The sequence below is a fragment of the Pristiophorus japonicus genome, chromosome 9, assembly GCF_044704955.1.
Source record: "Pristiophorus japonicus isolate sPriJap1 chromosome 9, sPriJap1.hap1, whole genome shotgun sequence".
NCBI classification, from domain to species: Eukaryota; Metazoa; Chordata; class Chondrichthyes; family Pristiophoridae; genus Pristiophorus; species Pristiophorus japonicus.
In genome coordinates, this window is record NC_091985.1 from 148,691,120 (window position 1) to 148,705,558 (window position 14,439).

Consider the following 14,439-nt stretch of genomic DNA (forward strand, 5'->3'; position numbering starts at 1 on the left):
GGTGAAATACAAGAGGATTGAGTCACGGAATGGAGACTTTGGAAGGATTTTTAGGGCTAGAGAAGATTGCATAGTTAGGGACCAGCAAGGCCATGGACAAATTTAAACATGAATAAGAATTTAAAATTTCAGGCGTCGAAGGACTGAGAGACAGTGTACGTCAGCGAGGACAAGGGCGAGTGGGACTTGAGGCAAGATAGGATAGCGGCAGGGAAGGATGGGAGGCTGGCCAGGAGAGCATTGTAGTAATCGAATCTGGAGGTAGCAAAGGCACAAGCGAGTGTTTTAGTGGTAGATGAACTAAGGTGGGGCTGGAGATGGGTAACATTTCTGAAATGGAAGTTGCCAGTCTTTGTGTTGGAGAGGATATAGGGTTGGAAACTCAAATGGTGCCAAGTTTGCAAACAGCCTGGACCAGCGACCAGGGAGGGGAATGGAGTCAGTGGTGGGGGTACTAAAGTTGCGGCGGGGACTGGAGACACTGGTTTTGGTCTTCCTAATGTTTAGTGGGATAAAATTGGGGATCCTCTGAGACTGGATCTTGGACAAGTAGCCTGACAGCACAGAGGCAATGGAGAGTGGTTCAAGTGAGATGGTGTAGAGGTAGAGCTGGGTATTGCCAGTGAACATGTGGAAGCTAATCCCTTGTCTGCAGATGATGCTGCTAAGGGGCAATGTGTAGATGAGGAAGATGAGGAGGTCCAAGAATAGGTTTAGGGGTACGGCAGCATAGTAGTTACGTTACAGAACTAGTAATCCAGAGGCCTGGACTAATAATCCAAAGACAAATTCAAATCCCACCATGCCAGTTTGTGAATTTGAATTCAGTTAATTAAATAAATCTGGAATAAAAAGCCAGTATCAGTAATGGTGACCATGAAACTATCAGATTGTTGTAAAAACCCACCTGGTTCACTAATGTCCTTTAGTGAAGGAAACCTGCCATCCTTACCTGGCTTTAATGTGACTCCCGACCCATAGCATTGTGGTCGACTCTGAAATGGCTTAGCAAGCCATTCAGTTGTAACAAACCAAAAAATTACAAGAATCAAATTGGATTGACCACACGTCATCGACCTAGGCATTTGATTCAGACACGACAAAGGCACACCCAGCCCAGTCAACCCTGCAAAATCCTCCTCACGAAAAAATGGGGAATTGTGCCAAATTGGAAGCGCTGTCCCACAGACTAGTCAAGTAACAGCCTGACAGTCATACTCACAGAATCATAGCCATCAACCAATGTTCCAGACTCCTCCATCACCACCAATGTCCCCCTGGCAGGATAGACCCACTAGAGATGGTGGCACTGTGGTTTAGTTGGGAAGGAGTGGCCCTGGGAGTCCTCCACATTGACTCCGGACACCATGAAGTCTCAACATGCACAAGGAAACCACCTACTGCCCTCCCTCAGCTGATGAATAAGTACTCCTCCATGTTGAACACCATTTGGAAGAAGCACTGAGAGTAGCAAGGGCACAGAATATACGCTGGATGTGGGACTTCAATGTCCATCACCAAGAGTGGCTCGGTACCACCCCAAGGACACAGCTGCCAGACTGCAGCAAATGGTGAGAGAACCAATATGAGGGAAAACCTACTTTACCTCGTTCTCATCAATTGATCTGTCGCAGATGCATCGGTCCATGACAGTACTGGTAGGAGTGACCACCGCACAGTAATTGCGGAGACGAAGACCTGTCTTCACACTGCAGACACACTCCATCGTGTTGTGTGGCACTACCACTGTGCTAAATAGGATAGATTCAGAACAGATCTGGCAGCTCAAAACTGGAAATCCATGAGGTACTGTGGGGGCCATCAGCAGCAGCAGAATTGTATTCCACCACAATCTGTAACCTCATGGCCTAGCATATCACTCACTCCTACCATTGCTATCAAGCCAGGGGACCAACTCTAGTTCAATGAGGAATGCAGCGAGCTTGCCAGGGGCAGCACCGGGTGTACCTAAAAATGAGGAGCTAACCCGGTGAAGCTGCAACACAGGACTACATGCATACTTAACAGCAGAAGCAGCATGGTATAGACAGAGCCAAGCGATCCCACATCCAATGGATCTGATCAAAGCTCTGCCACATCCAGTTGTGAATAGTGGGCAATTAAACAACTAGGGAGCAGGAGGCTCTATGAACATCTCCCATCCTCAGTGATGGCAGAGCCCAGCATGCGAATGCAAAAGACAAGGCAAAAGCGCTCGCAACCATTTTCAGCCAGAAGTGCCGAGTGAATGACTCATCTCGGCCACCTCCTGAGGTCCCCACCATCACAGATGTTGGTCTTCAGCCAATTCGATTCAACATCCCGGCTGTTGTGCTGAAGACTTGTGCTTCAGAACCAGCCATGCCTCTAGCCCAGCTGTTCCAGTACAGCTACAACACTGGCATCTACCTGACAAAGTGGAAAATTGCCCAGATATGTCCTGTCCACAAAAAGCAGGACAAATCCAATCCAGACAATTAAATCCCCATTAGCCTACTCTCAATCAGCAAAGTGATGGAAGGGGTCATCAGAACACCTCGTCCAACGTTTTGCCAGTCCAGGCTTACCCATTTATCCCAACTCGATTACCTGTCCATTAACCACATTTCCTCATACAATATGACTGAATTTTTCTAAAAAAAACTGCTTCTCACTTTTTCAAACATTTTAAAGATCCATATATGCTACATCTACTGCATTTCTGTTTATCTATTCAATCAGTTCCTCTTCAAAAATCTTTATAAAATTTGTCAAACATGTTGTAATGTCTAGAAAAAGGATGGGGATAACAGCAAAAAGGGATTAATATTGAAAAATGGACAGAACTGAAATGGTAATTGAGAAATTATTAAACTATTCCAGACCATCAGGATATAGTAAATACATTAAGTTCATTCTTCCCATCAATTTTCACCATGGAGGACTACACAAATTCTACTCCAAGTAAAACAAGTTAAGTAATCCGTAGTACGTTCTAAATTATATAAAGAATCCCTACCCCAATCCTTCGTTACTCTTCGACGTTCCTACTCTCCTGCCACCGTCCTAGGCTTGACTCCCTCCTAGGTAAGTCTACAGCTTCCCTCTAAGCCTCTCTCGGCATCCTACGAAGGACCCATCGAGGCACTCGTCGCTGCCTCCTTACGAGTAGCAACCCCAAATGTCCCATCCTACTCTCTCGCCGACCTTCCTACCCAGCGTGCCCACTGGGGGCTAATCTTACCAATCTCCTCCCCATCCAACTCACCTCCCACAGTGCTGACCCTGTGGATGTCGGCAGTGGGGCAGCCATCACCGACCCTCTCCGCCTCTCCCTTCAGAACATCCGTTCACTTGCGAACAAGGCCTTTCCCATCCATGAGCTTATCGTGGATGATGGCATCAACATCATGGCCCTGACAGAAACCTGGTTGAAGCGCGATGACACATTACTCTTAAACTAAGCCTCCCCGCCTGGCTATACCTTCCATCAGTTGCCTCGCTCAGACCGCTGTGGTGACGGTGTTGCTCTCATCACCAAATCACACCTTAGTCTGTCCCCCTACTCCTCCAGCACTTTCTCCTCCTTTGAGCATCTCCCCCTATTCCACCTCTCTCGCCTCTCATTTAAAATTTCCGTTCTCTGCCGCCCACCCAAGTAGCATAAAAATTTTAATTACTGATATTTCTTCACTATTTTCCTCCCTCTGCACCGAATTACTTCTCATCCTCGGTGATTTCAACCTCCATCTCAATTCATCATGCTCTCCTGAGTTCACTTGCCTCCTATCCTCCCTTAATCTCTCCCTCCATGTAAACTTCCCAACCCATATGCACGGCCACCCCCTTGACTTTGCCATCTTTTGTGGTCTCGCTGCTCCTATTGTGTCAATTGTACATAAAGTCATCTCTGACCACTTCCTCGTATCGCTCTCCACCCACTTCCCTCTTCCACCCCCCAGCCCCCCCACCCCCCCTCCCCCTCAACCCTACCTCCTTATGTGTCTGTCCCTGGAAAAAACTCTTTCCCAACTCTATTGCAACTGCACTTATGAACTCCAAATTGTCCAGCCTTTGGCCCTCCATTCACCATGACATTTCTGCAGCTACCGATCTGCTGAACCACAACCTCACCACCACCTTTGATACCCTCGTCCCTGTTAAAACAATTATTCTCTCTCACCCCGGCCGTTCCCCCGGTACAGCCCTGATCTTTGCTCCCTTAAGTCCAAGGGACGCAGACTTGAACGGATATGGCGGACAACAGGTTTATCCAATCACCGCCAGATATGGCTGGATCACATGAAGCACAATCGGGTCCTGCTCTCATCTGCCAAAATCGCTCACTATTCCAGAATCATTCTGGAATGCAAAGATAAACCCCAGCTTCTATTCACCACTGCAAACCGCCTCTTTAAACCCCTCTCTCCAGACTCCATCCGCACCTCCGACAATAAGATTGAGGGGCTCATGGACTACTTTGTCTCCAAGATTGAGACCATCCGTTTGGCCGCCTCTGCGTCTTCCCTTCCTTCCCATGGCTCACCGGGCCAAACTTCCTTTAAGGATCATTCCCCTACCCTAGCCCTGACCTCACATCTTTCCCCAGCTTCTCTCCAATCTCCACTCATGACCTTTCCGAGCTCACCGTGTACATGAGACCCACTTCCTGCTCCCTTGACCCTGACCAAACTGCTGACCACCCAACTTCCTTTTCTGGCTCCCATGTTAACTGACATTATTAACGGTTCACTCTCCTCAGGTACTGCCCCCCTCTAAAATTATTCCATTGAATAAATTTAAGTTGGAGAGAACATATTTTTGAACGATAAGGGAGTGAAGGGTTATGGGGAGCGGGCAGGGAAGTGGAACGTAGCCCAAGATCAGATCAACCATGATCTTATTAAATGGCGGAGCAGGCTCAAGGGGCCAAATGGCCTATTCCTGCTCCAATTTCTTATATTCTCCCACAAATCTGCTGTCATCACCCCTCTCCTCAAAAAAACAACGCTCGATCACTCCGTCCTTGCAAACTACTGCCCCATCTCCAACCTCCCTTTCCTCTCCAAAGTCCTTGAATGTGTTGTCGCTCCCAAATCCGTGCCCATCTTTTTCGCCATTCTATGTTTGAATCCCTCCAATCCGGATTCCGCGCGTGCCAAGGTCCAGAAACGGCTCTCATCAAAGTCACAAATGACATCCTTTGTGACTGTGACAAAGGCAAACTACCCTCATCGTCCTTCTTGACTGGTCTGTAGCCTTTGACATGGTTGACCACTCTATCCTTCTCCAAAGTCTCTTCACCGTCATCCAGCTGAGTCTGCACTCACCTGGTTCCATTCTTACCTATCTAACCGTAGCCAGAGAACCACTTGCAACAGCTTCTCTTCCCGTCCTCGCATCTGGTGTCCCCTCAGGTTCTATCCTTGGCCCCTTCCTATTTCTCATCTATATGTTGCCCCTTGGCAACATCATCTGAAAACGGTTTCCACAAATACGCTGATGACACCCAGTTCTACCTCAATACCACTTCTCTCAACATCTCCATGGTCTCTAAATTATCAGATTGCTTGTCCGACATCCAGTTCTAGATAAGCAGAAATTTTCTCCGATTGAATATTTGGTAGACTGAAGCCATTGTTTGCGGTCCACCCCACAAACTGCATTCCCTAGCCACTGACTCCATCCCTCTCCCCAACTTCTGTCTGAGGCTGAATCAGATGGATTGCAATCTTGGTGTCAAATTTGACCTTGAAATTAGCTTTCGACCACATATATGCACCATAACTGAGACCGCCTATTTCCACCGGCGTAACATCGCCAGTCCTCGCCCTTGCCTCAGCTCATCCACTGTTGAAGACCTCATCCATGCCTTTGTTACCTCTAGACTTGACTATTCCAATGCACTCGTGGCTGGCCTCCCACATTCTACTCTATATAAACTAGAGGTGATCCAAAACTCGGCTGCCCGTGTCCTAACTCGCATCAAGTCCCGCTCACCCATCACCTCTGTGCTCGCTGACCAACGTTGGCTCCCAGTTGAGCAACGCCTCGATTTCAAAATTCTCATCCTTGCTTTCAAATCCCTCCATGGCCTCGCCCCTTCCTATCTCTCTAATCTCTTCCACCCCCACAACCCCAAGATGTCTGCGCTCCTCTAATTCTGCCCTCTTGAGCATCCCCGATTATAATCGCTCAATCAGTGGTGGCTGTGCCTTCTGTTGCCTAGGCCCCAAGTTCTGGAACTCCCTGCCTAAACCTCTCCGACTCTCTACCTCTCTTTCCTCCTTCAAAATGCTCCTTAAAACCTACCTCTTTGACCAAGCCTGCCCTGATTTCTACTTATGCGGCTTGGTGTCAAATTGTTTTATCTCATTATATTCCTGTGAAGCGCCTTGGGACGTTTCACTACTTAAAGGCGCGATAGAAATACAAGTTGTTGCTGTTGTTGATTAAAGTGGAACAATTAAATATCCAAAAGCTCCAGATGGGACACATCTTAGAATCCTCAATAAATTCAAGGAAGTAGTGATGTTTTGGCTAACACTTTCGGAGTTCTATATATACTGGCAAAGTAGTAAGGACTGGAGGATGCCAAGCTGTTCCAGTATTCAAATAAGGAGAAAACCGTGTAATTATAGGCAAGTTAGCCTAATATCCATAGTGGAGAAAACTGCTCCGGGCGTTCCCCAGAATGGTATTTGAAGAGCACAGCTTTTGGAGGAAGGAGCCAGCATGGTTTAGCAGAAACAGACCATGCCTTAGAACCAACTTGGATCTTTTGAGGGCTTAACCAAGGCAGTGCAGTGCATTCGGGTAATCCAGTTGATGCAATTTATTCCTGTGAAGCCAGTAGGGAAGGTTAATCCTTGTGGAATAGTTAACACTTTGTCGACATGGATTAAGAACTGGCTTAGCAACCATGAGAAATGTAAACTTTCCTGTGAAAAAGGAACCTGTGCTGTTTCAAGGGGATCTATTCTGGGACCCCTGTTGATCACAGTATTAGACAACACTATAGCAGAGGGTGACTTGTAGCTATGTGGATCGGTAATGAGTAGAAAAACACAATTGATCATCCTTGGCTCAGTGGTAGCACTCTAACCTCTGAGTTAGAAGGTTGTGGGTTCAAGTCTCACTCCAGGGACTTGAGGACAAAATCTAGGCTGACACTCCCAGTACAGTACTTTCAGAAGAAATGTTAAACTGAGGCCCCTCTTGTCCTCCCAGGTGTGCGTAAAAGATCTCACGGCTCTATTTTGAACAACAGGGGAGTTCTCCCCCGGTGCCTTGGCCAATATTTATCCCTCAACCACCACATAAAAACAGACTCCTGTTTGTGGGAGCTTGCTGTGCAAAAATAGCCTGGGAGAAAAAACAGAATAAAGTGCTAAGAGGGTGAAGGATTCCTAAAATGTGTATAGAAGAACTTTCGAAATCAGTGCGTTTTCAACCCAACGAGGAAGGAAGCAATGTTGGATCTATTTTTTGGGAATGGAGCAGGGCAAGTGGAGTGTGTTTCAGTGGGAGAACATCTGGGTAATAGTGATCATAATATAATTAAGATTAAAGAAAAATCAAAGCTCAAAACCAACTGGAAGGTAACTAATTTCAGTGATTTGAGAAGGGATCTAGGTGCACAGGAAACAAAGGGCCCAAGTTTCCGCCCCCTGTAAAAATGGCGCACATCTTTCTAGAATAAAAAGGGCGCTGAAAAGTTACTTTGTAATTCTCCGAGCTCCTCAGGACGTCTTCGGCCTCGGCATAGCGCAACACAAGGGGTGGGCGGCGGAGCCAGGTCCTGAAAACAGTGCCGGGACCTCTGCACATGCGCGCTAGAGTGTGCGCGCATGTGCAGTGGCTTCTCACAGCCCGAATCTCTGCGATGCTGCGTGAGAGGGGCCCAAAGCACGCCACCCCTAACCCTGGCCGAATGGGCTCCCCGGGCATTGAAGATATGCTGAGTTATCGGGACTCGGGCTTCCGAGAAACATTCACACTCAGCATTTTAACACTCTATCTAGAAATAACACCAGCTCAGAATTTTCAATTTATGGAGAGCATATATTCAAGTATATACATTTGAACTTCGTGCTAGTGTTTCATTATTGCTAGGATGATCCAATTAATGGGGAGCCCAGAAAGCAATGTCTGCCTGAGATGTCTGGGAGGGAAATCGCTGGTTTCATTGACAGACCGACGGACAAATCACCCGATGGGAAGTAAGTTGGAGGGAGAGCCCACTCACTTGCTGTGGTCGGGAGTTACACAAGCCCATGTTCGGAGTCAGTCTGTGCTCCGCTCAGAAGATGGGCGCTCAGGCCACGGACGACTCTGAGCTAGACTCGGGATCCACGTCTTTGAACATTCTCTGACAACCACAGATTTCGGCAAAGTAAGGAGATGACACTTCAAGGTCGCATCTGCGGGGAGCATGCCTAGACTGGGGGAGAAACGCCCTGCTTTTATTCTGGACTGGTTGGAATTCTAAAAGTGGAATCTTGCAATCTGGAAGCACCAAATTAATAAACACCTAAATTAATAAGCGTCTAAGTACAAAATACGCCAATTCTGGTGCGTGCTCCAGTCGGCAAGGTAGGACTTCTGATTTTTATTAATTGATTTAATGTTCATTTATTGTTATTTAAAAATTATGATGGTTTCTATGCATCTTTATGGTTAAAAGTGAAGTGTTTAATGCTTTGTAAAATCCCCTAACTTCCATCTAACTTCCCTTCCCCCCCATCTCTCGGTGCCTGCGCCTAATTTATAAAGTGTAGGCAAGGTTTTTCTGAGCGTACAAAAATCTACACTTACTCCATTCTAAGTTAGTTTGGAGTAAGTTTTCACTGCCTAAACTTGCAAAACAGGCCTAAGTGGCGGGTAATGCCCCCTTTTGAAAAAAAAACTATTCTAAAATGAAACTATTCTGACTAACTAGTATTGGAGCAAACTAAATGCCGAGAATTGCAATTTCTAAGATACTCCATACTAAACTAGTTGCTCCAAAAAAATAGGAGCAACTCGAGCCAAAACTTGAGCCCAACGATTGGCCAGGGATACAGTAAATGAACAATGGCAGGCCTTCAAGGCAGAGATAGATCGGGTACAAACCAAGCATATTCCTATAAAGAAACCAAAAGTTCTCTGGAAGAGAATGGAAATAGAGGTTTAAAAAAACAGAAAAAGGGTCAGGTACAGAATACAATAGAAAACCAGACAGAATATAGTGTGTGCAGGGGGGGGGGGGAAATGAAAAAGGATACAAGGCGGCCAAAAACAGAGTATGAGAAAAGATTAGTGAGTAACATAAAAGGGAACCCAAAAATATTGTATAAATATATAAAAAGTAAAAGGATAGTTAAAGGAAGGGTGGGGCTGATTAGGGAGAAGAAAGGAAATCTTCTTGTGGAGGCAGGGGGCATGACTGAGGTACTGAATGAGTACTTTGCTTCTGTCTTCACAAAATAAGAGGATGAAGTTATTATAGTAGAGGAGCGGGGAGTAGAGATATTGGGTAGGATAAAAATAGATTGAAAGGAGGTGCTAAATAGATTGCTATCACGCAAAGTTACTAAGTCACCCAGTCCAGATGGGATGCATTCTCGGTTGCTGAGGGAAGCTAGAGCGGACACAGCAGAAGCTCTGATCACAATCTTTCCATCCTGCTCGAAATGAGGAGAATTCTTTTTCGCACAAAAGTTTGTTAAGATATGAAACACTACTTGAAAGGGTGATGGAATCAGATTCCATCGGAACTTTCAAAAGGCAACTGGACTTGAAGAGGACTAATTTGCAGCATTATGGGGAAAAAGCTGGGGTGTGGGATTAAACTGGACAGCTCTTTCAAAAGAGCCGGCACAGGCAAGATGGGCTGAATGGCCTCCTTCTGTGCTGCAAGATTCTATGATTCTAACATGTTATATTTTAAGCTAAGTTGGTGGGAGGAGGAGTTTGGGGAAAGTTATATACTTCAATTTGGAATGCAAACTTTTTCTTCTTTATCAAGAAGGTAAGCCGATTACCATTTAATGAGCAGTCAAATGAACGACTGACCAACAGAATGTCACAGCCACCCTTGTTTAACGTTCCCAGTTCTCATTAAGAGGTTCACAAGTCAGTTTAAGATGATCTTTTGAGCGGACGGGTGAAATTGGTCTTCGGCGATAGCGTGAAATGGGCGATAGCAAATTGACAGCCCGTGTTACCCCACTTCCTTCGAGACTCCATGGCAGCTGTGCCTTCAGCCATTTAGGCACCAAGCGCTGGAATTTCTTTCCTACACCTCTCCCCCACTCTCTATTCCTTTAAGACACTCTTTAAAACAGACCTCTTTTTTGTCTAAGCTTTTGTGCACCTGTCCTAATGTCCCCTTCTTTGACTCCAGTGTCAATTTTTCTTTGATGACATGCGTGGAGGCGTTTTATTACGTTAAAGGCGCTAAAAAATTGCAAATTGTTGTTCAGGCGATATCTAATAATGATAGATTCACAGAAATTGCAGAACTGGAGGCCATTTGGTCCATCATGCCTATGCCGGTGCTGACTCTTCAACTGGAGCTGACTAGTCTAATCCAATTTCTCTGCTTTTTCCAGCATCCTTTTATATTCTTTTTCAAACACTTTGAAATTATATTATAGTTTATGTCTCAGTAGGTATTTGTAGTAAAGCAGTCCATATTCTAAAAGTCTGCTGTGCGAAATAAACCTAATTTGACTCTTCGTTTTTCTAGTGATAGTCCTGAGTCTATGCCACCTTGTTACTGATTCACCAACCGATGAAAACAATCTTTCACCTTTTATCTTCTCAAAATCTTTCATCATTTGAAAACCTCTACGAGACCCACATTAACCCAGAAAATACTGGAAAACTCAGCATGATAGGCAACATCTGTCGAGAGAGAAACAGAGTTAACGTTTCAGGTCGATGACCTTTCGTTTCAGTTCTAATGCAAGGTCATCGACCTGAAACATTAAATTTGTTTCTCTCTCCAGAGTATTGAGAGCATTTACTGTTTTTATTTTAGATTTCCAGCATCCACAGTATTTTGCATTAACCCTCTGTTTTCGTCATGTGCGCTCTGTTCCAGTGATCTGTGGTTGTTATATTGATCAGTATTCTCTGGTTTAGTGAGCTGTGTGCTCTATTATCTTGAACTGGACATGAAGATTAAAGGGCATGGTTATTTCGAGAGCCACTGGCGGTATCATCACTATGTTTGTGATTTTCAACAGGTCTTTCGCAAGCAGATAAGCACAGCTTTGTAACTATCTCTCTGCTAAACCTGGGTCTCAGGAGACAGTACTTAGTCATTGCCAAGAAGCTGCACCTGGGCCTGTACTGATACAATGGATGGCATAATGGCCGATCTTGGCAGTCTGACTCTGGTGTCAGCTGACTTTTGTGGCAACTCTTCTCTTCTGCTGGTTACCCTCCACTAAATCAAGTGACAGGGGAGCACAGAAAGCAATCCCCGTGACTACTCAAACTGATCGATACTGCAGTAGTTCCCTTCCGCTGCAGATATGAGAGAACCTGCCTGGGCTCCAACGCCCTTTTCATACAGCGAGATTAGCACATTGTGTGAAGGCAGCAATTTTGCCACCCTCAATGAGCAACAATGCTTCAATTTGCAAAACAAACCAATACACAGTATGTGTGTGTGCCATAGCACAGATCACTTGCAATCATCAGATTCTGGTACCCTCAAAACTGCTGGGCAAAATAAGAATTAGGAACAGGAGTCGGCCATCTAGCCCCTCGAGTCTGCTCCGCCATTCAAAAAGATCATGGCTGATCTGGCCGTGGACTCAGCTCCACTTACCCGCCCGCTCCCCATAACTCCCTTATTGGTTAAAAATCTATCTATCTGTGATTTGAATACATTCAATGAGCTAGCCTCAACTGCTTCCCTGGGCGGAGAATTCCACAGATTCACAACCCTCTGGGAGAAGAAATTCCTTCTCAGCTCGGTTTTAAATTGGCTCCCCCATATTTTGAGGCTGTGCCCCCTAGTTCTAGTCTCCCCGACCAGTGGAAACAACCTCTCTGCCTCTATCTTGTCTATCCCTTTCATTATTTTAAATGTTTCTATAAGATCACCCCTCATCCTTCTGAACTCCAGGGAGTAAAGACCCAGTCTACTCAATCTATCATCATAAGGTAACCCCCTCATCTCCGGAATCAGCCTAGTGAATCGTCTCTGTAACCCCTCCAAAGCTAGTATATCCTTCCTTAAGTAAGGTGACCAAAACTACACGCAGTACTCCAGGTGCGGCCTCACCAATACCCTGTACAGTTGCAGCAGGACCTCCCTGCTTTTGTACTCCATCCCTCTCGCAATGAAGGCCAACATTCCATTCGCCTTCCTGATTACCTGCTGCACCTGCAAACTAACTTTTTGGGATTCATGCACAAGGACCCCCAGGTCCCTCTGCACCGCAGCATGTTGTAATTTCTCCCCATTCAAATAATATTCCCTTTTACTGTTTTTTTTCCCCCAAGGTGGATGACCTCACATTTTCCGACATTGTATTCCATCTGCCAAACCTTAGCCCATTCGCTTAATCTATCTAAATCTTTTTTCAGCCTCTCTGTGTCCCCCACACAACCCGCTAGACAATCACACCATTAGCACTGGAGTAACACTACTCTGACAGCAAATTCTAGGTTCATAGCTCAATTTGACTATTCAGTAAAGTCCTTTCCCAGTGCAGTCGCTCTATTACAATATTCAGTTTGCAAAATCCCACAAGCAGCATACGAACGAAAGGAAAGAGACTGGACTGCATAGGAGGCATGTATTGGTTTGTTCTGCATGCAAATTGAAGCATTGTTGTAAAGGACAATTTGCTTGGGAAATACCAATATGGATCTTATTGTACAGATGGTATATGGAAGCTCTCACTATTGCATGGAGACCAACCCTACTACAATTGTAGCACTCTTGCCTTTGAGTCAGAAGGTTGTGGGTTCAAGCTCCATTCCAGGACTTAAGCACATAATCAGGGCAATACGTCAATGCAATACTGAGGGAGATGCCTATTCAAAGAAGAGCAGGGTATTGGCCAATACTCATCTCTCAACCAAGACCACCAAACCGATTAACTGGTCATTTACTTCACCTTGTAAAATGGTTGCCGTGTTTGCCCAGATAATGACAACAACTGCAATTTTTTTAAAAAAGCAGCTCAATGGCTGTGAAGCACTTTGGAATGTCCTGAGGAGGATGTGAAAGCGATAAATTAATGCAAGTTATTTCTTTCTAACTGTGCACATAAAGGTTAAGTACAGATGAGGGAGGCCATTTGGCCCATCTACCTCATCCTTCCAGAAAGGTCTACAGTTTCTGCCATCTCAACATCTAAATGCAGCTTGAATGACCCGAGTATTTGCCTCCACTTCACACACCCAGAGACCATTTCTGCTATTGATCACTGTACGTGTGAAGTGTTTCTTGAAATTAGTCCTGAACTTGCCTTTTATCAGTTTGTACCTGTGTTCTCTTGCCCTGCATAGTTAATTCTTGAAAACTTAAAGGAATGTCAATTTGAGCAAAATATTAAAGGAAATAAATTCATGGCTTAACTTGAAATAGTGCTCAGGATTAATCTTTTCTTTTCCACTTGTGTCTCTATACCTTGATAATGTGTCCTCTCATTCACCTACTTTCAAAGGCTGAAGGGTCCAAGTTTTTCTAACCTTTCCTCTGACACCAGGGATCAGCCTCCTGGCCCTTCTCTGCACCGCTTCCACTGCTTGGCGGTTTCCCCTTGTGCCGGAAATAAGATGATCACAAAAAGAATGAAAGGGCTGGTTAGAATGTGGAATCATCTGCCACAAACCACTGTTGAAGCAGAGTCCATAAATTCCTTTATTTAAAAAGGGAATTAGATAGTTGTTTCCTCAGAAAAGGGGAATATTGAAGGGCACGGGGAGCGAGCAGGAGAGTGGGATTAGACTAGGTGGCTCATGGAGACAACAACCGGCACAGACGTGATGGGTTGAATGGTCTGTGTGTGTACTGGAACACCCTTTGATTCTAGCAATACCAGTATGTCCTCGTAACCACAAGGAGTAGTTGAGGCAAATAGCATAGATGCATTTAAGGGAAAGTTAGATAAACATATGAGGGAGAAAGGATTAGGTGGTTATGCTGATTGGGTTAAATGAAGAGGGATGGGAAGAGGCTCGTGTAGAGCATAAACACCATGGACTAGTTGGGCTGAATGGCATGTTTCTGCACTGTACATTCTATGTAACTGCTGTCCTCTGCATAGTTAATTCTTGAAAGCTTAAAGGATTGTCAATTTGAGCAAAATATTAAAGGAAATAAAATGCAAAGTAATATTTAGTGCTCATTTTATTAACAAAACAACTAGGTCTGTGCATCTGTTGGGCAGCTGTTGATTCACAAGTTACAAAAGCTGGATTAAAAAAAACTTGGACCATGTGACCAAT

At 45.1% G+C, this 14,439-nt stretch overlaps 1 protein-coding gene across 5 annotated transcripts in view; it reads right to left on the reverse strand.

Moving 5' to 3' along the window:
- Positions 1-14,439, reverse strand: part of usta (uronyl 2-sulfotransferase a) — a 109,415-nt gene that overhangs the window by 47,065 nt on the left and 47,911 nt on the right. Inside the window, exon 8 of one of the 5 annotated variants that reach the window (XR_011595050.1) lies at positions 13,648-13,750. The exons of 2 other annotated variants lie outside the window; for them this stretch is intronic. Coding sequence is in view for 1 of the 3 variants with exons in the window: in XM_070889948.1 (XP_070746049.1) it covers positions 13,701-13,750 (50 nt within the window). In the remaining 2 variants the exon portion in view is untranslated. Of the gene's footprint in view, positions 1-13,618; positions 13,751-14,439 lie in introns of all 5 variants that reach the window. 2 more of the 5 variants (XR_011595051.1, XM_070889948.1) reach the window with 2 other exon arrangements.